This window comes from Dermochelys coriacea, chromosome 3, assembly GCF_009764565.3.
Source record: "Dermochelys coriacea isolate rDerCor1 chromosome 3, rDerCor1.pri.v4, whole genome shotgun sequence".
In the NCBI taxonomy this organism is placed as follows: domain Eukaryota; kingdom Metazoa; phylum Chordata; order Testudines; family Dermochelyidae; genus Dermochelys; species Dermochelys coriacea.
The window spans coordinates 193,084,252-193,110,567 of NC_050070.1; the positions used below are offsets into that span (position 1 = coordinate 193,084,252).

Genomic DNA, 26,316 nt, shown 5'->3' on the forward strand with positions numbered 1-26,316 from the left:
CACTCTTTTTTTCTCTTTTCTCAATAGCAGTACCAGTTTCACAGAACATAACTTTGCTTAGTTGAAGCTCAGGTCTTTTTTTTTTTTTCTACAGTCCCTCCAAAGTTTACCATGCTCCTTCATGCAAATAATTAGTAAATATTTTTCATTGCAATGAGAATATGCCATCTATATTATATTTGAATTAATAAATTGAGTAAATATCTCAGCACATTATGTTTCTTTATAATATTTCTCTCTCATGTCTCAGAAATGTTTTATGTTTCTGTTGCCAGACTGATTTCTGTTGTAGATACCAGGAATGAGTTTTGTCCTAATCCATAATGGGTTCAGATCAGTCTTTTAATGCATGGGTATATTGTACCTAAAAGTCCACTGTTTTTTTTAATGCAACTTTCTCCTTTAATTTGCAGCCTTCCAGTCTGATGTTTTCTTACCACTTCATGCTTCATCCTGTAAGAGTAGCCTATCCGGATCCTTTGGTTCCTGTTTCTGCCTGTGTCAAGATTTTCTTTGGTTCTGTTTCCCCACATTCCCAAAGATCTCTTCTGCATCTTTTAGGTTTTGACTACTTATATTTTGCTCTTCACTTGTTTTCCCAAGTTTTATTGTGGATCCATCAATGGTCTCCCATGTAGCACAGGCAGTTCTGATGTTTCTTTTTTAGTCCTTAATAGAGAAAAATTTGCCTTCATGGAAGCTTCCCTGGAGTATGAGTCACACTTCTTAAATTGTTTTCCTGGACCTTACTATCCCTATTTAAATTTTTATTCCAGTTCTTTACAGTATAAGCTCTAAATAGACATTTAGGGAGAGAATGAAGGATACATGTTTAACTGTTCTATAAAAATTAGATGGGCACAGAGTACTTTCTAAGAAGACAGAGTAGGGATAAATAGCAAATATATTACTACAAAAAGGACTTCTCTTAAAGGAGGAAACTTAGTATTTGTGAGATGTTTTGATCTACCCCTTCCTCCTATTATTGACATGCAGTCACATTCCCAAGCCACTTGTAGGATTTCTTTTTCATGAAGCAATTTTTTTTAGCCTGTGAGTGATCTTAAGTAGCTATTCTCTGGGTGAGGTTTTTCATAGGAGTGGGTGGGTGAGATTCTGTGGCCTGCGCTGTGCAGGAGGTCAGACTAGATGATCAGAATGGTCCCTTCTGACCTTAGTATCTATGAATCTGCCAGAGTGCTGAACTGGTTGACCCTTCCCAATCTACGGTATTAAAGAAGCACTGTCATCTTAAATTTTTTAAGTAGACTAACTTTACATTTATTCCATTTTCTGGTACAGAGTTCTTTAAAAATGCTGTCCTGAAATTATTTTTTTACAATCCCTTAAGTTTTTGTATAGGGTTTTGTTTTGTTTTTTTGTTCCCTAGTTTGTTTAAGCTCTTTACAGTTATCCAGTTTCTCTCCTGCTCACTGACTACTGAAAAACACTGCACACGAGTGCTCAAATGCATGAAGTATACAAACTGAAAAAAAGTAACTTTTGATTTAGTAATCTTTTGTGTTCTTGTTACAGTAGTTACATAATTTGTAAATATTTTTAAGTTGAACATTTCTAAGATTGTTATAGCAGATTTTAATTTTTTTTAAATTCTTAGTTTTGTATTGCAGTCTCTCACTCTGGTGTTACATAAGTAGCAATACTTTGATGTGTTTAAATACCAGTATTTTAAGACATTTCAAAACTTCTAGGGAAGAGAATAACAATTTGTGTGCTTTATTTCTCCTATGAATGGATTTTTTGTGTGTATGTGGAAGATGTGGGTGGGGCCTGTTCTGGTACTGTCCCATTGTTCAGCAATGTAAGGTTCTCCATGTTAATACGTTATAAGGACATGTATTCTTTTTGTGAATCTAAAATAAAATTATAAAGCACCTATTGTGTGAAATTTGAATCATTTTAATGTATTTTAATATAACCTGTCATAAGCACTTGCACAAGTAGCGTGTAAAATGTGACTTAATGTTTAGGATATAGGTTTGGGGTTACTAGTCGCTACAAACCTCTTCTTGATGGCTGATATTTTCCTGGAAATAATGTTGCTATCCTTAACTGTTGGAAGTTCTTCTCTGCTGCATGGTAAACTTAACTTTTGTACTTGTTGGTAATGCAGAACTATGTATATAATAGTACACTGACAGTAATCTGTAAGTTAAAAAAAAAAACAACAAAACACACTATACTGTTTATGGTTTCATATTTAAACTTAAACATTGTTAAAATTAGCTTTTGCTAAGCTTACTTTATCACTAATAAAACTTTTTTGTATTTCAGGGAAATGAGGCAAGCTATCCTTTGGAAATGTGCTCACACTGTAAGTCGATTGTTTTTTTTAAGTTATATTGTTTCAGGTGGAGGGTGTGTGTGTGTGTGTGTGAGAGAGAGTGTGTCTGATTGAAGTATAGTAGTGTCAGTCCCAGGGTATTAGAGAGACAAGGGGGTGAGGTAATATCTTTTATGCTCCTTTTCTCACCAACAGAATTTGGTGCAATAAAAGATACTACCTCACCCACCTTTACTGACTGACTTTTCCCTTGTGTGGAAAGCTTGGTAAAATCTTTTCTTCTGATTCTTTGTTGTTTGCTCATATTTTGTCTTAAAAATAGGTTGTAAGCTATTCAAGGCGGGTACTCTGTGCTTGTACAGTGCCAATCGTAATAGAACGCCTATCGTGACCATAATACACATGCTAAATAATAATAATTTGGCTGGTCAAGATAACCAAGCATAGAGAAATTATTTTCCAATTACATTTTGCACTAAGTGAAAAATAACTTTAAAAAAAGGCCTATATGTTAGTATCTTTAACATGTTACAAGAAATACTTCAAGTGGTAGTACACATCTTCCACTCAGGTGTATGTCCCCCAGCCTAGCAGTACCCATAGGGGCTGTGCTCAGAGCCTCTGGCCTCTTAGCCACACCCATGCTTATTTAAGGTCAGTGCTGCCTAACCCCATCAGTTGCTTCTCATTGCCCATGGCTTGAGTTGGAGTTCAGTGCAGTTTTTATGTAATGTTTTGTTTCACAGCGTCATCTGTGATATTTATTTATTTTTCCTGCATAGAGGAGTTAGTTGCAGTTGATTTAGATTTAGTTAGTTAGGATTTGCCTGGTGTGATGCCCCCACCGGTGTTTAAACACTGACCATCGTGTGGAGTAATTATCCCGAGTAGTGATCCCCACACTCACTGTTGTCCCTTTGGGAAGGGCAAATTAAAGAAAGGTGCTTCAACTGCATGTTGTTCAAGAAGAGAATTTGGTGGCCAGAGACTTGCAATTGAAGCAGTATCTTCTGAAGCAGGCCATGAGGTCTGTTGTTGGCACTGGGGATCTCCATAGATCATCAGGCCCCCCAGAAGGCATTTGAGCCAGCAAAGGTGGTGGTTTGGCTAGTTTTGGGTTCCTCTTCTAGGAGGAAGAGACAGTTCTCCTTCCTCTGGTCCTTCTAGAAAAAGGTCTCCTACAATGGACTGGGGCCATTCCAAAGCTAAGAGAGATTCCTTCTCTCCTTCTAAGGTGAGTGCAGACCAGCACTGTGATTGATCTGATACATGAGCTAGAATAGGGCCATTGAGTGAGTGAAGTGAGAGTAAGTGGGCTCAGTATCATTCACTCTGGCACCACTTGTGGGACTTCTGTTGAGTTTGGCACCAACGACATTGGTGTGGGCACCAACTGTTCCCATGCAGGTAGCATATCAGGCAGCATTGGACTTGCTTCCCTGTCTGTTCCTGACTCTGCACTAGTTCAGGAATGTTCAGTTGTGGTGGTTTCTTCTGTGTATCTGGCACTGTCTGGATTGGTTGCAGACTTGTTGTTGTTGGCACTGTCTTCTGTGCCTTTTCTAGTTCAGAGTGCAGAGTTGATATCTCATGCATTTTTTATACTGAGGGGCTTGTAAGTGCAGGTGCTATCTTTGGTGCTGTGATGACTCTGGTGCATGCTCCATTTGTGGGACTGATGCCGGCTTTGATTTCAGTACCAACATCTGCTCTGGTACCAAATGTGAACATGAAGCCCCATAAGTACTTGACTGCTTTACCTTTGTTGGTACTGATACATCCTGTGTTTTGGACTTAAGATGAGGCTGGATACTTACTGGCCCTTCCAGGGGGAGGCTCCTCCATTGCCTGTGGACTACTTGGAAGGTTCTTCAGGGTTGGGCGCAGAGATGTCTTCCTCCTCTCCCTCACCTTCTCGTTATCAATTTTGAAAGTTATCAAGACCTTGTGGGGATCACCATTAGTACTCAGATCAGTACTGCTCCCATAGCAGGGATAGCTTGGAACCCCTAGGATGTTGTGCAATAGGCGAGGTCCTGATTCTCTCCTCAGGCCAGAATGAAGTCAGTTATTCTGCTGATAGCTTCCCCTCCTGAACCCTCCCACACTGCAGCCACAGACGGGGGTGGTTGCTCTTGCTGAACTGGTTGGAACTCTACAGGCACCACAGGAGATTCAATTGGCTCAGCTTCCTTCCTCCTCTTCATCACCAGAAAACTGTGGTGCCAGATTTCTTCCTCCCCTGTACCTGAGAATTTTAAAAGGTGTCAGGACCACCTAAGGTGCATGGCTTCAGCCTTGAATGTATAGGGTGTTTGTTCAGGAGAACACTTAAAAGTTGCTGGATATTCTCCAGTCCTCAGCTTCAGGGAGAGTGGTTCTCTCCATAAATGAAGTGATCTTGGAACCTGGAATCTTGGAAGGTGCTATGGAACACCCAATGTCCTTACCACCTACAGCAAGGTGTACTTATAAGACATACTGTGTGCCTATGCACTGTTTTGAGAGATTGTTCTTGCATCCAGTGCCTTACTTTTGCCATAAAGGCAGTTAATGAGAGGTTAAGACAGGGGAGATATAAGGACACCAAAGGACAAGGACTAAAAAACTGGACTTTTGGGGAGGAAAAATTATTCAACCTCATCCGTACAAATCTGCATTGCCAAAGTATGACTTTGTAAATTGGGACACTATGGCAAAAATTACAGATCATTTACCAGACTCCTCCAGGGAAGAGTTTAAGGTTTTTGTTGAAGAAGACCATCTAGTGGTACATATGTCACAACAGTCAGCTTTGCACATGGTGGATGCTTCTGGAGTTATGGCCTCTGCTGTACCAGTGAGAAGGTCTTCATGATTGAAGAACTCCGATATAGCTCCTGATTTCCAGCAGACTGTTGAGAACTGACTTACCTATTGATGGTAGATTTTTGTTTTTGGACAAAACTTACGAAATGCTACATTCCTTTAAGGACTTCTGAACTACAGTGCATTCGTTTGACGTTTTTAACCTGGCAATAAAGAGGCATCATTTCACAGGGCAACAGCAGCAATATCACTCTCAACAGCTCTTTAAGTTGAGTTATCCCTCTAAACATCAGGATTTCTCCAGAACGGGAGACAAGTCATGTAGGAGAAGGTCTTGTGGTCCCAATTTCAACCAGTCAGCCTGTCCTTCATTAGTGTCATGCAAGCAGTGAACTGGACGGTTTCTCCGAGGTAGACATTCCAGTCATCAAGCTTTAAGTCATTTTCCTCTTGTTTGCGGACAGGCTATCTCATTTCTACAGGGTTAGAGTCATTAACGACAGACAAGTGTTAATCACTGTTGGACTGGGTTATGTCATTCAATTCCTGTTCTGTCCCCCTTCCCACCCTCCTACCCTCTCCCTTTCCAGAGTCCACTCTCATGAGTCTCAGCGCCTACAGCAGGTTCAGGCTCTCTAGGCTTCGGGAACCATAGAGGAGGTTCCCCTTCAGAATTGAGGAAAGGGATCTACTCTTGGTAATTCCTCATCCCCAAACCCAAAGGACGGATGAGACCTATCTTCAATCTCCATTGTCTTAACAAGTACATCAAAAACAAGATTCTGCATGGTTACCCTAGCTCAGTGGTACTCAGACCTCAGTGGTTCAGGAGCCAAATTAGCAATCAACATAAACCCAAAAGAGCCACAGTAGAGTGAATTCATTATTTCATTTACTATAGTACTATATTATTCTCACAGCAAATAAGTTAATAACTTAGTGCAAGTTGATAACTTAGTTGGTTAATAATGTAGCAAAAGCATCCTGATTGGTTAATCAGTGTTTTAATATCATGTGATACAAAGAACCACTTGCGACTCACGAGCCTTAGTCCCTATCACTGCCTTCCCTGCATTGAATCACAATGACTGGTTTGCCACCAGCTGTCTTCAGGACACTTGCTTCTGTGTGTTGATTTTATCAAGGCACAGGAGGTTTCTGAGATTTGTAGTGACAGGTCACAATTATCAGTACATAGTACTTCCCTTTGCCCTGTCCTTTGGCTATTTATCAAATGCATGATGATAGTAGCAGTGAGCCTCAGAAAAAGAGGACTTCATGTCTTTCCATACCTGAACAATTTGTTAGTGAGGGACAAGTACAGAGACCAAGTAATCTGTCATGTCCAGTACACATTGCATCTCTTTTGATTGTCTGGGTCTAATTTTTGAATAAAGGGAGATCAGCATTAATACCAACATATAAAATCAAGTTCATTGGGACCCTACTAGACTATACAAGTTTGAGACAGTTTCTGCTGAACAAACTATTTCAAGCAGTTCGTCGCCTGTGCTTGTCTCCATTCCCACCCTTCAACTACAATATGTGTATGTCTGAGATTGCTATGCCACATGGGGGCCTGCATTTATGTGGTGCAGCACACGACTGGTTTGTCTCCCTCAATCTTCAGGACACTTACGTCCATGTGGCGATTTTCACAAGGCACAACAGATTTCTCGACTGCTTGAAGTTGGTATATCCCCTGAATTGTTAGTCACTGAATGACCTAGTGGGAGAGCCACTGCCCATCTTTGAGTCCTTAGAGAAGTAGACAGATCAGATTGATATGGGTGCGGGTGTTCCCTTTCCTCATCCTTCTCCAGTCAGGACCATAGGTACCGATGCGTCCATGATAGTTGGGAAGTGAATCTGAGGACACTGAAGGTTCAAGTTTTGTGGACAGAACAGGAAGCTTCCCTTCATATCAATATCCTGAAGCTTTGAGCCATTTATAATGTGTGCAGAGCTTTTCAGGCACAGATAAATGACACAGTGGTACATATATTCACTAGCATCCTCTCCACAATGTATTATATGTAGGGCCCTACCAAATTCCCGGCCATGAAAAATATGTCACAGACTGTGAAATCTGGTCTTTTGTGTACTTTTACCCTGTACTATACAGATTTCACAGGGGAGACCAGCATTTCTCAAATTGGGGATCCTGACCTAAAAGGGAGTTACACGGAGGCCACAAGGTTATTTTAAGGGGTTTACCACCCTGACTTATGCTCTGCCTTCAGCGCTGGGTGGCTGGAGAGCAGCAGCTGTTGGCCAGGCACCCAGCTCTGAAGGTGGCACCCCGCCAGCAGCAGCGCAGACGTAAAGGTGGCAATACCATACCATGCCACCCTTACTTCTGCGCTGCTGCCTTCAGAACTGGGTGGCTGGAGAGTGGTGGCTGCTGACTGGGGGCTCAGCTCTGCAGGCAGCAGTGCACACGTAAAGGTGGCAATACCATACCATGCCATCCTTACTTTTGCGCTACTGCTGGTGATGGCTCCGCCTTCAGAGCTGGGCTCCCATTCAGCAGCTGTCGAACTCTGCCTGCCCAGCTCTGAAGGCAGCTGACACAAGCAGCAGCACAGAACTAAGGGTAGCAGTGCAGCCCTCCCCCCCCCACGACCCTCCCACAACTCTTTTTTGGGTCAGGATCCCTACAATTGCAACACCATGAAATTTCAGATTTAAATAACCAAAATCATGAAATTTACCATTTTAAAATTTCTACGACGGTAAAATTGACCAAAATGGACTATAGGGTCCTAATTATATGAACAATCAGGAAGGAGCCTGCTCCAACCAGCTTTGTCAGGAGGCAATAAAATGTCAGTTTGGCATCAAGGAGAGATCATTCCTTCCATCACAACTGTTCACTTACCAGAGGTCCAGCATCACTTGGACAATCACCTCAACAGGAATTTCTCCCAGAATTACAAATCGTGTCTGAAAACCAGTGTGCTGATGTCTGCCTTTGCAGAATAGGGAATCTCAGCTATTGACCTATTCATAATGAAAGATAACAAGAAGTGCCATCAGTTTTGCTCTCAAGTGGGTCTCAGTCCAGGTTCCTTAACTGACACCTTCCAGCTGACTTGGGAATGGGCACTGATGTATACCTTTCCTCTGATCCTACACATTCCTCAGCTTATTCTCAAACTAATGTCAAACTAATTTTCGTTGCACCAGCATGGCCAAGACAGTGTTAGTTCTCCAACCTCCTCAGTCTATTGGTTTGACCCTCTGTCACAAATATCTGTTCCTCTTTATCCTGACCTACTAACTGAGCATTGGTTTCAAGTTTGGCATCCAGTTCTGAGCAGTCTGCACTTCACAGCTATGTGGCTAGATGTGGAGAAATGCTGTTAAACAAGTGCTACTCTACTGTAGAAAAAACTCCACTAAAGCTACCAATATAAGCTCTCTTCAATTTAATCACTAGCTCAGTGGATTCAACGAATGCTAACCTGCATTCAGAACATTTTGGAGTATCTGTTACACCTTCAGTCCTCTGGTCTACGCTTCAGCTCCTTCAAGGTCCACTTTGCTGCGATCTGTGTTCCATCCTCCAATCCAAGGGAAATCAGTTTTCTCAAACTCTATAGTACTGATATTTCTAAGATAAATCATTCATCTTTTTTCATTGGTGAAAGCTGTGGTTCCTTTGTGTGACATTAATACTGCCCTGGCTTTTCTTATGGGTCCTCTGTTTGAGCCCCTGGCAATTTATTCTCTGTTCCTCCTGTGCCAAGATAGCTTTTCCTGTTGCTATCACATCTGTAAGAAGAGTAAATGAGCTGCAGTTTTAATAGCAGGGCCCAAGTATACTCAGTTTTTCAAAGACCAAGGGACCCTAAGACCTCATCCAAAATTTTTGCCTAAACTAGTTTCATGATTTTACCTTCACCAAATAATATATTTACCAGTGTTCTTTACTGAGCCACATTCAAATGAAGATGAGCAGTGGCTTCATGCATTGAATGTGAGACGGTGCTTGATGATTTATTTGGAGAGGACTAAATAATTTCATTTATCACCTCACCTTTTTATCTCCTGTGCGGATTGGGCGAAGGGTCAGGCTGTCTCTGCATAGATGATTTCCAGATGGATAACTTCCTATTTCACAGTGGCATTTGGAGTAGCTCAGGTCACACCTCCACAAAAGCTATGGGCTCATTCAACTAGGGCCCAAGCAGCATTGATCTAATTTCTCAACAATGTTTCAATATTGAACATTTTCAAGGTGGCCATTGGGTCTTCCATACATATTTTGACCAAATGTTATGCTATTATAGCTGTGTCTAAATCAGCTGCAAGCTTTGAGAATGCAGTTTTGCAGGCATTCCTTAAGTGGACTCCGAGCCTACTTCCTCTGAGCTGCCGGAGTTGAATACACATCTGCAAGTACTTGAAGAAAAAACTGTTACCTACCTGTATGGTAACGGTTATTTTTCAAGATGTGGATGCAGACATGAATTCCACAGCCCACCTTTAGTCCCCTCTGTATTGGAGTCTCAACTCTTGACATTTGCTGTGAAGGAAGTGGGGGGGGAGGCCCTGGGGCAGCAATACCCTTAAGTAAGCAGGGGAGGGGCTAATGTGGCCAAAAATGGCACAAGTGCTGCCCCTACTGGTACTGCGAGACAAAGTTTTCCCGTTTTGGTGCACTGGGTGTTCACGCACCTGAGTGTAATACGCATCTGCATGCACATCTCAGAGAACAATAGTTATCATATAGTGTAGTTGTAGCCTTGACAGTCCCAGATATTAGAAAGACAAGGTGGGTGAGGGTAATATTTTTTATTGGACCAGCTTCTGTTGATGAGGGCTTGTCTTCACGTACAGCACTACAGTGTTGCAGCTGCACTCCTGTGCCGACGGGAGAGGTTCTGCCATTAGCATAGTTAATCCACCTCCTTGAGAGGTTGTAGCTATCTCGGTGGGAGAAGCTCTCCCGTCAACATGGCACTGTTCACTCAGGAGTTTAGGTTGGTATAATTGTTGCTTAAGGGTGTTGATTTTTCACTCCACCTACCAGTCATCTCTGACCCCTTTCTGACAAATGACCAGGTGCTGCTTTAATTCCTTTTGTGGAACTTCCAGTTCTTGTTTTGGGTCTTGTTTTAAACCCACCTGGCCATTTTTGTTTACTGCAAGCACCTCATTTATTCTACTTTGGGTCAAGAATACCAGCTCCCAATCTGTCCTTGGGAATGGGATCCAGTTCAACACCAGTGTTGCCCCTTTTCAACCTGAGCAGCTAGTCAATTTTTGGAGCCCTGGAGCCGTTCCAGTTGGAAGTAGAAACTGAGGGAGTCTTGTATTCGCTTTGAAGCAGTCTTAATTATATGCAAGACATGTACAAAGAGCTTCTCCAAACACAGGAGGAACTAAGAACAAAAAGAGCAGTTTCTTAGCTTACAGCTCCAAGCCTCTTTAGCCAACACCAAACCCATAGGTGCTCTCTCTAGGTTTTTCTCACTGTCACTGTGCTCACATGGCTCCTGCTTGGCTTTCTTACTTTTTGCCTCTGCCTCTCTGTTGTTGTCTGTTCTTTGTGCTCCCACCCCAGTCCCACACAAAGCACAAACAATACTCAGCAAAAGCTCCTGGGCAAGTTTACTAATCCTCTTTTGTCTTTGATGGGGGGCTTCTAATTAACTCATCTTGACAGTTATGTTAACTGAAGGGTGTGTTCACACCCAGTCTCAGATTATTGTGACCCAAGCAATCCCCACTAGATTTCAGCATAACAGTATCTATGAAAAACAAAAAACCCAGCTCATCTAGGGTATAGGTCAAAGGATGGCAAGCATTAACTAGTCGAGAAGGATTCATTTAATTCTACCTTCCATTTTGAAATATTGGTATTTTCAGTTGGTAAATGAGCATAGGATATAACCAGGTTCCTAATATTTCACCTTTATTCAAAATTGAGATTTTTCTGCCTGAGAAGAAGCTACTAAAGCTTATACTTTTGTACCATACGTTTTATTTCAGTATCTGAGACTAACATCTATTTTCTGTACTTAAAAATTGTAAATGGCACATCTGAAACCATGAAAAGGATTAAACCAGCTGTGTGTAAGCATATGCAAGACAAGTGGTTGAATGCATTCTCAAGGGCATCGGTTTTTTTGACATTTGACCTCAGACTGAAATAGAGGCTGTCTTGGTTGCTCACTCTGAAACATTATATTTGTGCATTAGACAAGACTTTGATGAGGTGAGAGCTTTGGTTGAAGGTCTCCTTTATTTTGAGATCTCTGCAGTCCATTCTAATGAGAAACTTTCATTTTAAAAATGTTATTTAAGATAAATTTCAGGGTATATTTTGTTCTCAGCAAAGCTATCTTCTAGCAATGTTTTTGGTAAGATCCATGTTCACAAATTTGAAAACTACAAAAATTAAGATTTTTGCAAAACTGCCACCTTTATAGACCATTTACTGTCATTATCTTTATGCTGATATTTAAGAATGCCTGAAATTTAGGCTTCTAAATCCTTATTTAGGTACCTTAAGTGTCTGGATTTTTGAGTGTAGAGCACTCTTCAGTGAAGAAGTGCAGTGTGTTCAGCATGTTTGAAAATCCAGACTCTCATATAAGGTGCTTACGTAAAGACTTAAGGCATGATCCAAAGCTCATTAAAGTTAGTGGGAATCTTTCTGAAATCTGATTTCAGTTAGGTTTGGATCAAGGCCTTAGTAACCTAACTTCAGGGCACTTTTTTTTTTTAACGTTGGCCTTATCATTTATGAAACAATGGCCATGTAATTACTGGTGCTATCGATGTCTAGCAAAATATCATTAACAAGTTTTTTGAGAGACTTTATTTTTAAAACTATACAGATCTAAAGTTCTTTGTTTCAGAGTAGCAGCCGTGTTAGTCTGTATTCGCAAAAAGAAAAGGAGTACTTGTGGCACCTTAGAGACTAACAAATTTATTAGAGCATAAGCTTTCGTGAGCTACAGCTCACTTCATCGGATGCATCCGATGAAGTGAGCTGTAGCTCATGAAAGCTTATGCTCTAATAAATTTGTTAGTCTCTAAGGTGCCACAAGTACTCCTTTTCTTTTTGCAAAGTTCTTTGTGTGTCTGCATTTCTGAAGCACCTATCACTGCTTGGCATATGTGGACAGACTGCCAGCTATAAAATTGCATCTTTAAAAACATCATGGATTGGAGTATTGATTTTCTTCTCACCATGGGGTTAAGGCCAGACTACATGGCAAGTCACTGCACAGCAAGTCAAGATGTGACTCTGCAGCACACGAGCTTGCCACGCAATAATGTCCTTTGTGGACACTGCTACGGCACCCTGAGAGCACCAGAGCGCAGTGTGTTGTAGCAGTGTCCATGCAGGACAGTACTGTGTGGCAAGCTGGTGTGCTGTAGATTCACACCATGGTTTGCCATGCAGTAACTTGCAGTCTAGACAAGCATTTAGTTGTCAATGTTTTTCGAGGCACTATTCAGGATGGCCACTAAGGGCAGAAGGGGGTAAGAGACCACAGTGTCCTGGGCCTCCGTAATCTCTACACTCCCTATCTCCATTTTAGAGGGGGAACCCATGTATTCTGCAATACTTGCTAAGTATCTGAAAAGAGTATCAACTCAAGTGTCTACTACACTTAAATGGAACTAGATAATTCAAATGTTTTTGAAAAAAAATCTTTAGGTAGCCCTAGAATGAATACCATGAATATCTTTAATTTTAATATCAATCCAAGAACATGCATTCCATTGCATTTCCATGGATTTATGTAAGAGCTTAGAATTCCCTACAGCATTACTAGTAAGACCTGTATAATAGTTGCCTCTGGAATTTAACAAAACAGCTGCTTGGATGAATGAGGAAGCATTTAGTAATAAGTCTTTCTGTTAAGAAATACTTGAAATTGGAACTCTATTAAAAAAAAAATCTAGATGGTTTTCTCAATGGCATATGAATATAAACAGAACTGAATTAATTTTTTTCTTTATCAGCAGACTGTCTTTTCAAGATATCCATTTAAAATGCCAATATCTCTATATGTGGGATTGCATCTCTTGCAACCTCAGAGTAGCAATTTGCAACTGATGGGTGGTACCCTTTCTGTGATGACTAGCAGTTAGTGGAGTCAGTTAAAGTTCATAGGTTTGGCATCAGCTGTATCTCCCCTCTTCACATGACATTCCTACTCTTCACCAGTTTTCAATGCCTCTTGATGACATTTGTATCAGAAAATGGTTTTTACCTACTCCAGATTATTTCAAAAGAAAAACATGTAATATTACTGTTAAACCTAAAAAGCAGAAAATGTGGGTTATGTGAATCTTCACTTCAGCTATCTACGGAAATCTGGAACAACAAAGGTTACCTCTCCAATGTGTGAGGTTAGAAGAATGCTGGCCCCAACCAGCACTCAAGGATACTCAAATCAATCCACTGAGGTACAGGCAAACTCTGCTTCAACAAATGTAAATCAAATTAATTTCTCCTTTACTGTTTCAGTGATCTGTGGATCAGATTACTATTGTGGACCTTGGGCCTACGTGCAATAATAGTGCATGGAGCTGGGTATTGTTTGCTTGTCCTTAGTTCAGTCAGCAGGTTCACTGTCAGCTACTGCCCCTATGAACCTTCATAGGTCAGAGTATCTTTTCCGCTGTCTCTTAATGGACCACAATTTATACTTTATCCACAGATTTATGTTCTATGTGGTTGAAATAGATGACCTTTCTGAGTTAACTTCTAGGGATCTAGAAAACAGCGGGTAATGATTCCGTTCAGGCTCTGATTTCCTCCACTTAAAGGAGTCAAAAATGAACCTTACTGGCGGGGGCAGATTGCTATCAGGTATATAGAGTGTTTTTTTTATAGGAAGGAGCAGAATGGTAATAGGTGAGAACAGAAATATCTGTATATCTGTGGAGGAAGTCCAGGTAAATGAATCTACCCACATGGTTTCAAGAAGAATGGAGAAGAACATGCCTTCATCAAAAGAATGAATAAGAATATGAGTACGAATATCATCTCAATTTTGTGGAGAGAGGTTTCGTTTCTACTGCTTATGCAAAACAGGGTACCCCACATAAAATCTGTTTGCTACCTAGTTCTATGATATTTTCTTTTATGTAAATGGTAAAAATATGAAGTTAAACCGCTGGGCAGAGAATACTGTAACAAGCAGATGGCACCAAAAATTAAAGACAGACAGACATGAAGAAAATAGACAAAAACACACTTGATTTAGAACAAGTCTTACTCTGCATTTTTTTTACCCTTCTATTTATTATTTTTAAACAAGGCCTCTTTTTTAAAAATTTTTTAGAATGTGAAAGAATTTCCAAGACAATTCATGAAGATTAAATATACCATTGGAATTTTTTATCACAGTGTTTATCACAATGACTGGAGAGGTATTAACAAGCCAGTTCACCTTGAATGGTCCCCTGAAATGTATTAGCTACTTATGCTAAACAATCTGTTTCACCTTCTATTTAGCTGTGAAGAGTACATTTCCCAGACCTGAAGAAGAGCTCTGTGTAAGCTGGATAGCTTGTCTCTCTCATCAACAGAAGTTGGTCCAATAAAATCTATTACTTCACCCACCTTTGAATTTTTCTGGCAGTTTAAGCATTTTTTGTTAAATCTGAGCATGTGGAACAGAATTTTTTTATTTTTAAAAAATACTTGCTGAGACATGCAGTGTATAATTAACCTATGAACTTGCTCTGGGATATTATTGATGCAAATAGCTTAGTAATTAAAATGATTAGACACTTGTATGAATAAGAATAACGTGCAGTTATGCTAACTGGGAATGGCAGTTATAAGAGTTTTAGGCTTGAGGGCATAGGCTGATCAACAGTTATGATAATGAAGAAATTTTTCCACTCATATGGTTTAGTATTACTCAATTGCCATGAAAAAGTATGTCATCCTCCCCATGCCTTCCTCTGAAGAATCCGGTATAAGCCGATGCCAAACTAGACTGAATGCTGGTCTGGTTCTGATATAGCAGTTAATGTATTCAACATGGAACTTTAATCTATCTGCATTTATTGATCAATTTTTTCAAAATATAGTTTGAAAAGTTTTTCAGTTTAGGTTATAACACCTTTGCTTCACAACTTCAAGATAATTGTTTTGGAACTGAGATTTTTAGTAGCTATTTCTGGTACAAGCCCTGTTGTTCAGCATCTGTAATTTAACCTGAATCCCAATTGAACTGAAATTTACCATACAATCAAACAACCTGAATAGAAAAGGAAGTGGTTTTAAGGGGTTGTCCCCCTTTGTTTAGCCACACAAATGTCAAATATGTTTTTTCTTACTTTCAAGTTTTAAAAACTTAAAAAAAAAAAAAAAAAAGTCCTATAAATCATTACATCATTACAGACTGAGTAGAAACCTTTTCTGTTAAAAATAATAGTTAACGGAACTCCTGGTATTTGAAATGGGGTTGAGAGCCCTTTGCTTCTAGATTTCCAGTTCAAAGTTGAACCTGGGAAATAGCGGCCATCTTTTTGAACTTTAAAGAGTTCAAATGGTTCATCTGACCACTATTTTGTGGTGTGTAAGTTATCTTCTGACTGATGGCTTTGCTTCCTATGTTTCAGCTAAATGTCTAAAACCAAAGTGCTTCTCTTGGGCTAAAGGAATATTCTCAAATTCTGTTCCATCTCCTCCTTCCCCTTCTTATCTTAGATTCCTGTCTCCATTGTCCATAATCTTACCATCATCTTGGAATTTGATATTTTCTTCTTTGGAAATTTGCCCCCTCTTTCCAGTCAGCATTGCGCCAGTATGTTCTTAGAAAACTTGTCATTGGTGTGGGTAACTAAAGATTCAAGACTGGTTGACTTAATACTGGTTGCCTTATATTATCATATTTGATAAGAATGAAGAACATATTTTCAAATGGACACAACTGGTCAATGACAAACTCTTTAGAAGGGCTCGTCACTCAGTAATAATAAATACATTTTTCAGAATGCTTCCAGGAAAGAAGCTCCTGCTGCTCATTTTTTTTCATCAGAGGTTCATGGTATGTATAAACTGTCCAAAAGAAAAACAGGTTCTGTCTGGTCACTCTCAGAAAATTTTTGGATCCTATTTCCTTTGACAATAAGTTCAATCCCTTTATTTGATTATGGAAAGCAGACATCCTTTTTATGCAGGATGTCCCAAGATACCCATCAGACATCTTGTTGGTTGAAGTTGTTTAGCTGTTTCACACGATTGTTGTAAATTGGGTTACATGCTTCATTTACCATCATCTGATAGAATTTCCTTTAGTTTTTTTCCTCTTCTCCTGTTTAAAAAAGTAATTTTTTTTTTTTTTGCTTTACCCTTTTTTTCTTTTAAACTGGGGATTTCCCCCAGTAAAGGTTCACCTGGGTTTAAGAGGTGCCTTTCCAGCAAGGAGTCTATTCCGATAACGGGCGGGCATTCCTGCTGTGTCCATTCCCTCAGGGAGGGCCACATTCCACAGAAGTATACCTTCTGTCATGAGCTAAACACCAGATCCCGAAAAAAAAGGGAACTGAAACTAAAGCTGCTCCTCATGGAGGGAGCTCTGCAGCCTACGTCTGACCCACAACATGAGTCTTCTCCGCAGCCTTCCCTCTCCCGGCCAGTAAACCGAGGAAGAAATCTTCAGACTCTCCATGCAAGACCTCTAAAAAAAAAAAAAAAAGCTTCAAGGCGAGTCCTGAATCAGCCAGAGGAGGTTAGGTCTCTTCGATATCAATTGCACCAAAGGCATCTAAGCACAGTACCCACAGATAGCCAGGGTCTGTGAGACAGATACCACTGGTATGTCTAAGGACCCCCTGGGCACAGGTATCGAAGCAGTGGTACTGCCGGTACAGGTTTGGAGACCGTGCCGCATCTAGGAAGACGGTGTGGGTGTGGATGCCCTCAGTACCGACGACTGTAAGGCAACCAACATTGGACTGCTTAGTGTGGTGAAGGTTGCCTGCTCCCTTGGTACCACCGACTCAGTATCAGCAATCAGTGACTACCGATTACTGTGGCACCAGAGGCATTTAGGTTCTCTAAGGACCTCATGGTATCTGAGGAACAAGAGTCTCCTCTAATCGATACCAGGGCTCTGGTACTGGTTACATCTCAAGCCCCGGAATAACCACCAACACTGAGCCATGTACCTTCAGTCTCTGTATTGGCTCCATGTTTTCCAGTGAAGAGTCAGACAGTGACCAGGAGAGGTCTTCTCCCATCACTCTCACTGTGCTTCCTCCTGCTACCAACTCAGGCCTTCCCAGTCATACCCTCAGTCTGGACTTCAGCCCACCTAGTATGACCAATCATGGGTTCAGCCACCCATGCCTTTTCTACCACCCTAGAGGCCCTATTGGTAGGACCCTACCAAATTCACAGCCATGAAAAACATATCACAGACCGTGAAATCTGGTCTCCCCCTGTGAAATCTGGTCTTTTGTGTGCTTTTACCTTATGCTAAACAGATTTCACAGGGGAGAACAGTGTTTCTCAAATTAGGAGACTTGACTCAAAAGGGAGTTGCAGGGGGTTGCAAAGTTATTTTAGGGGGGTTGCGGTATTGCCACCTTTGTCTGTGCTGCCTTCAGAGCTGGGCGGCTGGAGAGGGGGCGGCTGTTGGCCAGATGCCCAGCTCTGAAGGCAGTGTCCTGCCAGCAGCAGCGCAGAAGTAAGAATGGCAATACCATACCACCCTTACTTCAGCGCTGCTGCCTTCAGAGCTGGGTGGCTGGAGAATGGTGGCTGCTGACTGAGAGCCCAGCTCTGCAGGCAGCAGCGCATACGTAAAGGTGGCAATACTGTGCCATGCTTACACACCTCAGCAATCTCATAACTCAAGGCAAATGGTTGCCTGCAAAGGCAACTCTGCACATCAACCTCCTTCAACTCAGAACAGTCAGGAATGCTTGCGTTCACTTTCTCCCACAGCTCAGAGGTACACACACAAAGGTTGTGACAGACATCACATGCACGTACTGCGTAAATTGTCAGGGAGGTGCCGGATCATCCTGTCTCTGCAGAAGCACTAAAGCTCTGGAACTATTGCATTTGCCACAATGTTCTGATAGCAGCAGCCTACCTACCAGCAGTGCAGAACACAACAGCGGACAGTCTCAGTTCCAAGTTCTCACAAAACCATGAGTGGGAACTTGACCCAGCAGTACTTCATAATACTCTACATTCTGTCAATGAGGGACACAGACAATAGATTTGTTCGCTACTTACCTGAACAGGAAATGACCACGCTACTGCTCCAGGGCTGGCCTCAGACAGCACTCATTAGGTGACGCTCTCCTCCTTCCATGGGACAAGGGCCTTCTTTACACCTTTTCCCCCATTCCCTTTGTTGTTGAAGGCCTTCTTAAATAAAAAGGGGAAAAAGCAAACATCATACTGAGTGCGCTCACCTGGCCGAGACAAACGTGGTACCTGTACCTGTCAAAGCTGGCAGCGTGTCCACCGATCCCTCTCCTTACCTCCTCTTGCAGAACGTAGGGGACACTCTCCATCTTAACTTGAAGATACTCTGACTCAAGGCTTGGCTACTTCATGGGTCCAACACAGAGCACCTACTCCGAGGAGGTACAGGAAGCATTACTATACAGTAGGAAATTGGCTACCCATCATACTTGCCTACAAAAGTGGACCAAGTTTTAGGTCTGATGCAATTCCAGACACGTTATCCTGACATCTGCTACTCTTCCTGTGATGTTAGCTCTCAGAAGACAGGGCTATCCTTCAGTTTGCTCAAAGTACAGCTGGCAGCCATAGCAACTTTCCATCAACAAATAGAGGGATACTCAGTTTTCTCACACCCAACTACAAAGAGATTCCTCAAGGGTATAATGAACCTCTTTCCCCAACCTAGATGCCCCCCTTCAACATGGGACCCAAATCTAGTTTTAAAGATCCTGGCTAGACTACTGTTTGAACCGATGGCTACTTGTTCACTTACACATCTGTCAATGAAGACATTTCTGGTGGCCATGGCCTCAGTGAGGAAAATAGGGGAAATAGCAGCACTTATAGCACACGCACCCTTTATGGTCTTCTTTCACAACAAGGTTACACTCAGGCCACGCCCAAAGTTTATTCCTAAAGTGTACTCCTCTTTTCACATGAACCAACCAATTCACTTCCCAACCTTTTATCCCAAGCCTCATTGTGAAAACAGTGCGCCCATATTGCACATGCTAGATGCCAGGAGAGCCCTGGCCTTCTACCTGGACAGGACAGACTTTTAGGAAATGCCCTATGCTCTTTCTTTCCATTGTGGAAATGTCTAAAGGCACAGAAGTATTGTCCCAGAGACCCTTCAGATGGGTCTCAAACTGTATTAAGCACTGTTACCATGTTTGCAATGCAGTGCCTTCATCTGGAATTCACACACATTCCATGAGGTCGGTTTTCTTCTCTGTCACTTTCCTCAGGAATGTCCCCTATCTCAGAAATCTGCATTTGTTGCATTTGATATTTTCCTACAATTATAAAATAATTATGCTATTGTAATGATTGCTGCTTTTGGTAGTTGGTTCACTGATGCTCTCACACCTATTTGCAGCCTGGCTTGGCAGTCTCTTCCTTATTTTTCACTTCTGTCTTAGATTTGCTCTTTGAAGGAGAACTCACTGAAGCATTTAACTTTCCAAGAACGGGGATTTATTGCAACTATTATAGATAAGTAATTGCCTCTTCTCCAGAAAGAAACTGTTCTCTCAAGGTACAAGTTTCAGTAGATCCACGCTTTCCAATCTTTCACAGAGTTTGGGTAACGTGTGTATTGGTTAATGCTTTGAGGTTTTCAGGTGAAAAATGAACTGAAAAATAATGGCCCTAGAGGTTGTTACATCCCTTCTTTAGAAGTAAAATGTGCCACTTCTTGGGAGCGAAGTAATAACTTGGAAAACTTCATAGTAACCCTTGGAGAGTTCTCGCTTGGTTTAGACTGGGAGCATGGATTTTAAGCATGGGGATTTACTACCACTTGCACCTCTGGTGAGCAATTATATGCAAGGACTTACCGCTTCTCCCTTGACTGTACTTTTTAAGTTGTGTTCTATACGAGGTAATATTAGTTAATCATTGTGGTCTCTTTTGGCTCTAAAATCTGTGAATTTCTCTTCCATTGAAATACAGTATATTGTATTTCATTGGTGCTCTGCCCATTTTTCCTTACAAAAGCTCCATGATGATCTTCTCTGTTAAGAAATTTTGATACAAGTCACAAAGCATGAATGATGATTTTTTACTTTTAAAATAGACCTTCTAAACTGAGTGGGGAAAACTGTCTTGATGCTAAATAGTTAAATACTTATAATTTTGTGGAGGAGAGAGAAATGGTTCGGTGGCGTCTATATCTGCCAGAATTTTAAGAAAGCATGGAAGTAAATGTTATCAGATAGACGAAGCATTTCTTTGCACACTTTCTTCCCACCTTTAAATTGATTTTTATAATACAACTGTTCTACTTTCACCCCTTCCCCTCTCTAAAAAAACTGTTCCTAATCTCTTCCACTTTAAGGCAAGTTTTTTTTGGTTTTGTTTTTAAAGAAAGGTAAAAGACATTAGTTGTTTTTCTGTCATTTTTTCATTAACTTTTCTTATTCTTCAGATATTCTTTTTAATTTAAAATTTCGTATCGCCCTTTCTGTCTGTATATTTATTCTGGAGTTTTGAGGTTGTATTTACACTTTCCACAGTTTCTTTTTCTGTACTTTTGTTTTTCATTGATTTAAAATCCCAATTCTTCTATTTAGCCCTTTACCTGTAGCTCAGCGTATTTTAATGTTGCCAGTCTTCATATACAGTGGTTTCTTATGGGATTCTCTCTTGTGCTTTGTCAAGTATTTTATTTGGCTTGGAGGAATTTTACAGTTTGAATCAAGAATAGGGTGTGCACTTGTATGCTCATATAATTTTTGTTATGAGTCAGTTGGTGTAAAATGTTTAAATGAATGTTCTTTCACGCTTCTTTTTTCGATCTGGGGTGGCCCTTGCAGCACTTCAGATAAGGTTGACCCAACCTTTCTGTCTGGAGTCAATTTTTCAAAATGCTCTAAATACATTCTCAGATTGGCCTGAAAGTGGCTATGGCAGTTGAAGTCCTGGGATAGAGTTAGTGGTACAAATTTAGAGTCAGTTGGTCAAGGGGTTCCCAAGATACAGCTGCCCCCCAACCCAAAAGGCTTATTTTTAAACTGTGCTCGTTTTTATAACACTTTATTGCCCACAGATTGGGGGGGAGGGGCGGAACTGTAGGTAGGAGTTAAATAAAATATGTATTGCTGTCTTCCCCTGAGCTCAACTAGTGACTGACATCCAAATAATTGAGAGATTGGTATATACAACATAGTTTTCATTATTTTCTCTGAAAACCTAGCAGAACTTCCGTTGCTAGAAGCAAAAAGTTAGGGCTAGTCTTCACTACTGCACTACATCAGTGCAGCTGCACCACTAGTGCCCATCTGGTGAAGATGCGCTATGCTGACACTCTCCCGTTGGCATAATTACTCCACCTCCATGAGAGGTGGAAGCTATGTCGGAGGGAAAGCATCTCCCACTGACATAGCGTGATGTGGACAGCGCTTTAAGTCTCTGTGTAACTTGCATCGCTCAGGGGGTGGCTTTTTCACACCCCTGAGCAGTATAAGTGGCAATGTAGACAAGCCCACTGTGAACAAAATCTTTGATATACTGATAAGGAGTGGGAATATACAGTCATACCTTATCTGTGGATTTTATCAGAGGAATTGTTTTCTGTAACTTGGCCAATTGCTGGGAGTATTTTGCTTCCCCTTCCTAATCTGTTAAGCACTTTCTGCATAAGGGTTAGTATAAAGTGATCCAGGCTATTTATGAGGCCCAGAGGGGTTTCAGCGTAGCTCTGCCAGCATTGTTTGCACTGTAGAGCTGATGAATAACATAGTCTTGGCACTACTGTGAGATGCTATATTGTGCAGGCACACACCCTAGATAGTGTTCATTCTAAGCAGAAGATCATGGGCAAGGGGGAATGCAGCATGTTAACAATCCAAAGCGTAATTAAATGAACTGGTGCTCAGAGCCGTTTTATTTACCTTGTATCTCTTTCCAGCTCCATGTGCGGGCAGCTGAGGAAGCAATATTCAGCATAGACATGTACATAGATGCTACAGTGGGTGTTTAGCATGCTTGGGTGTTTAGCGTGCTTTGGCAGCCCTGGAGGCAGAATCAGAACTATCAGTAACTGACAGCAGGGGAAAAATTCTATTCTTGAAGATCCTGCCTTTTTTTTTTTTCCTGTCTCCATAGTTGCAAGCAATTATCCAGACTTACTGCTGCAGAACTTTACGATAAACTGTTAAACAAAGAAAAAATTTTTTGGTAAAATTCTGACCTGGCCAAGTTGGTAGGGACACCAGGTTGCCTCTCTGGACCTTGTTCTTTTCCCCCACCTTGGTTCGGCGGTACTGCAGCTGTGTCTACCCCAGCTACTACTTTCCTCTTCAAGGACTCATAGTGCTGCTGATGTAGTGACACACCTGGCTAGGTTGTCTGTGAAGATTTAAATGGATCTCTGGCTCTAAGAGTATGGGTCTTTACTGCCTGAGCAAAAGGATCGTATCTCTTGGCTTGGAGATAGTAGTAGACTCAAACCTCTACAACTGGTCCAGCCAATCGGGACAGAGTGCTACACTGTGTTAATGTATGGTACAAACTCCTTCTGGCCAGGGAATCATGTCCTGAATTTCATGCTTGCTCAGCAGTTCAAATCCCCGTACAGGCCACCACTTGTAATGACACTGCTGCTTGGATTGTCTTTATGGATTAAACCCAAGACCGCAATCTAAAAGCAAGAGCTTGTGCTACCAGAAACCAGAAATTAGCAGACGCACAAGTCCTTTACATGGTCCAGTCTCTAGATGGGACAAAGAGCCATATTTATTGTGGGTTATGCTGACAGGGCAGACAGGCTGGTAGATTGGAAATTTTTCCTATTCTGCAGACAGGGAGAAACCATATCTGTGTGGATTCAGAAGGAAGCTGTAGTGTGCCTGACTTGGGGAAAAAGAAATCGTACATCTCAAAATTCTGCATAAAAGAAGAGAGCTCAGTAGATCATTTTGGCAGAATGAAACCTGAATATGGAAGTATTCTCCATGATAGTCTGAACAAATCTGACAGTGGCGGTCTTTGCATTATGACAAAACTGAGATTCCTGAGCTCTTTGCCAAGAGACAAGAACAGGGTATGCTAGTGACAGATGCACTATCACAGAAGCAGCCAAAGACCCTTTTCTCTCCATTTCCACTTGAGTCCAAAGAAGGGAAAATATGTGGATGTCCCTAGGGGCTCCCTACTGGTTGAGAAAGCAGTTGTCCTTGAGACTGGGCAACATGACAATAGACACACACAGTCCCTACCAAATAGAGCAGATACCAGCTTTGAGGTACCACCACTGATATAAAACTGATCACTTTAAGAAGAAAATATCAGGCATACCACTATCCTATGATCAGCTTGGAAGAATAAGATTTCAAGGCATTCAGATGCAAAAAGTATTGAGGACAGCATCACTACTGCATCCAGCTTTGATGCATAATGCACCTCCACCGAGACCTCAGTCTGCTTCTGGTCAGTTTTACTTGCCGTATTTTGATGAATTATTGAAGAAAGATCAAATCTTTTTCTCCATCAAGGTACCATTTTTAAAAATGATGACTTTGGACAGACAGACAGCAGAATTGGATACTTGCTCTGCAAGCCACAGTTCTACATTTTCTACAAGAAAGCAACATTGATCACAAATCAATCTTTTATTCCCACAGTCATCCCCAGTTTTCTGTCAGTCTCAAGAGATCATGTTGTCATCATTCAGTCCTAAAGCTTTTCCCAGTAAGGAAAGGGAATGCCACGCAATGGCTGTCAAAAAGGCACTTAAAGTTCTTGGATGTTTTAAATAAATTTAAGTCTGTTCCATGAGTCTAAAGTGCTCTTTGTTTTAAGTCATTCTGTTTTTAAAGGCAAGAAGGTATCAAAATATATGATCTCAGAATGGGTCAGATGGAGCAAATCTGAGGTACAGAAAGCAAGGAGAATGCCATCTCCTGCTATTGTACGTTTGCTGAGCACAGCCATATACGAGGAAATATGTAGGATAACCTGCACATTTTAATGAAATTCTATAGGCTATCTCTACACTAGCCTATGTTGGCATAACTTGCGTTGCACAGGGGTGTTAAAAAAAACCACCCCTCTGAGCAACATACGTTACACCGACATAAGCACTTGTGTGCACAGTGCTATGTTGGCAGGAGAGCTCTCTCCCATTGTCTTAGAGCATCTTCACCAGATGCGCTGCAGTAGCACAGCTGCATTGGTACACCTGGGCTGCTGCAGCACTGTACATATAGACATGGCCTAAGATACATGTGCAATTATTATGATCTGGGGTGCAGTCCAGACCAGTAAATGTTTCTGTCACCCCTGCTTTTCAGCCTGGGGAGCCTCGCAATGCTTTGCTGCTGTAGCTCACAACATGGGCTCCTCACAAGCAGCATACAGGTTTCACCCTGAGTGTCTGTGTATAGCCACAGTCCTGGTCCAGCAACTTGGCCACAGCATCCAGTTAGTAAACACCAGCCACACACTGGCTTCCAGCAGCCTTGGTTACTACTTGAAGGGTGACCCCAACACACTCCCAGTCCTAGATTTTTCTCCTCCTCCCCCCAAGTGTGTTCTGCACTGTCCAGCCCTCTCCAGATATATTAGATCTATTGTCCCTTGAAGGGGATTTGTATACAACAGTTTGCTACCGTAAATGGAGTTACCAACACAGTTCAGTTTAAAGACAACACTGGATTAGTTTTAATTAAAGAATGAAACAAGTTTATTTAACTACAAAGAGAGTTTAAGTGAGTACAAGTGTAAGGTATTACAGGCAGAAATGGTTAAAAGAAAAATAAAGATAACACTTTCTAAACTTAACAAACTAGACTTGTTTCAAGGTGCACTTGTTAACATATGCTTCCAGCAACGGGGTGACCAAATTTCAGTTCAGGGTCTGCTCCCAAAGTTCATAGACTATTTCTTTTGTTGTCTTAGATGGAAGAGGGAGAGAGAACTTGTGTTTTTGCCCCTCACTTTTGTAGCAGTCACCCTTTGAAATTACATTTTTCTGAAGGTTACCCTGTGATAAATTTCATTCCCACTGTGAGCACAAAGACAGTCATTGTGAGAGACGTTTCATGCTGTGCTTTGCTAAAATACAGATTTGTCTTGTCCCTCTCTTGCTTTCTCAAGGACCTTGTTTACTACTTATGTCAACTGATGTAAACACACATTCCTTTAAGACCTGCTTGAATAGTCCTGCCTAATAGGGGCTACCTGGGTTTGAAAATATGCTACCAATATCATTCAGGAGGAATTCATAACTTTACATATAAGGTTGCTACGCACATTTGATCATGATATTATTGACCAGTGAGTTATTAGCTTTCAAATGATACTTCACAAGGGATATGTTGTACAAAGATTATTAAAATAGTGTTTAGGGTGTGAATACAGGGATACGTTCGATCACAGTAATTTTCCACCTGCACAATGAGCAGAGCACTTGGTGGTATTTCCAATAAACTAACTTTTTAAAGGAAGCACAGATAACTGTTCCTGTTATAATAACATGATGGTATTTAAAAAAAAAAAAGTTCAGATTGACAACTCTTGTGAAGAATATTTATGCAAAATATATTGTTGAAAAATCTCAGCTAGCATCAAATGTCAAATAGTGCATAAAGTGAGGGGTTTTTTTACATTTTGGGTATAGCTAATTTAATGAAAGGACATATTTGTACAAAAGGTCTGTTTTTATTTTATTAAAGCTATTTCTGTGACAATTACCATAGTATCTGAAGAGTTGTTACCAAAGTCTGTCTGTCTCTAATAACATTGTTTATTGTCATAAAGTGGGCTCTGTACCTATGTAGGTTACTCTGTTCTTCCACTGACAAGCAGGTGGATGGGAGAGGTTCTGGTTTTGAGGTTGATAAAGAAATTTTACCCCAAGTCTCTTAAAAGTCTGTTGCAAGATTTTAGGTGGCAAAATTGCAGTGGCTTTGCTGTGGCCATCAAACAGATTTCCAGTATGGTAGTAAAATACGACGAGTATTTTTTTTGGCATAACAAAGTAGCACTACTACTTTCTGTTTTATAT

At 41.1% G+C, this 26,316-nt stretch overlaps 1 protein-coding gene across 4 annotated transcripts in view; it reads left to right on the forward strand.

The window, feature by feature from the left end:
* PPP3R1 (protein phosphatase 3 regulatory subunit B, alpha) overlaps positions 1-26,316 on the forward strand; it is an 85,201-nt gene that overhangs the window by 46,571 nt on the left and 12,314 nt on the right. The window contains exons 3-4 of one of the 4 annotated variants that reach the window (XM_043511999.1): positions 414-455; positions 2,296-2,335. The exons of 1 other annotated variant lie outside the window; for it this stretch is intronic. In XM_043511999.1, the coding sequence (XP_043367934.1) occupies positions 426-455; positions 2,296-2,335 (70 nt within the window). In that variant the 5' untranslated portion in view covers positions 414-425. Of the gene's footprint in view, positions 1-413; positions 456-538; positions 562-2,295; positions 2,336-26,316 lie in introns of those variants that run through there. 2 more of the 4 variants (XM_043512000.1, XM_038396223.2) reach the window with 2 other exon arrangements.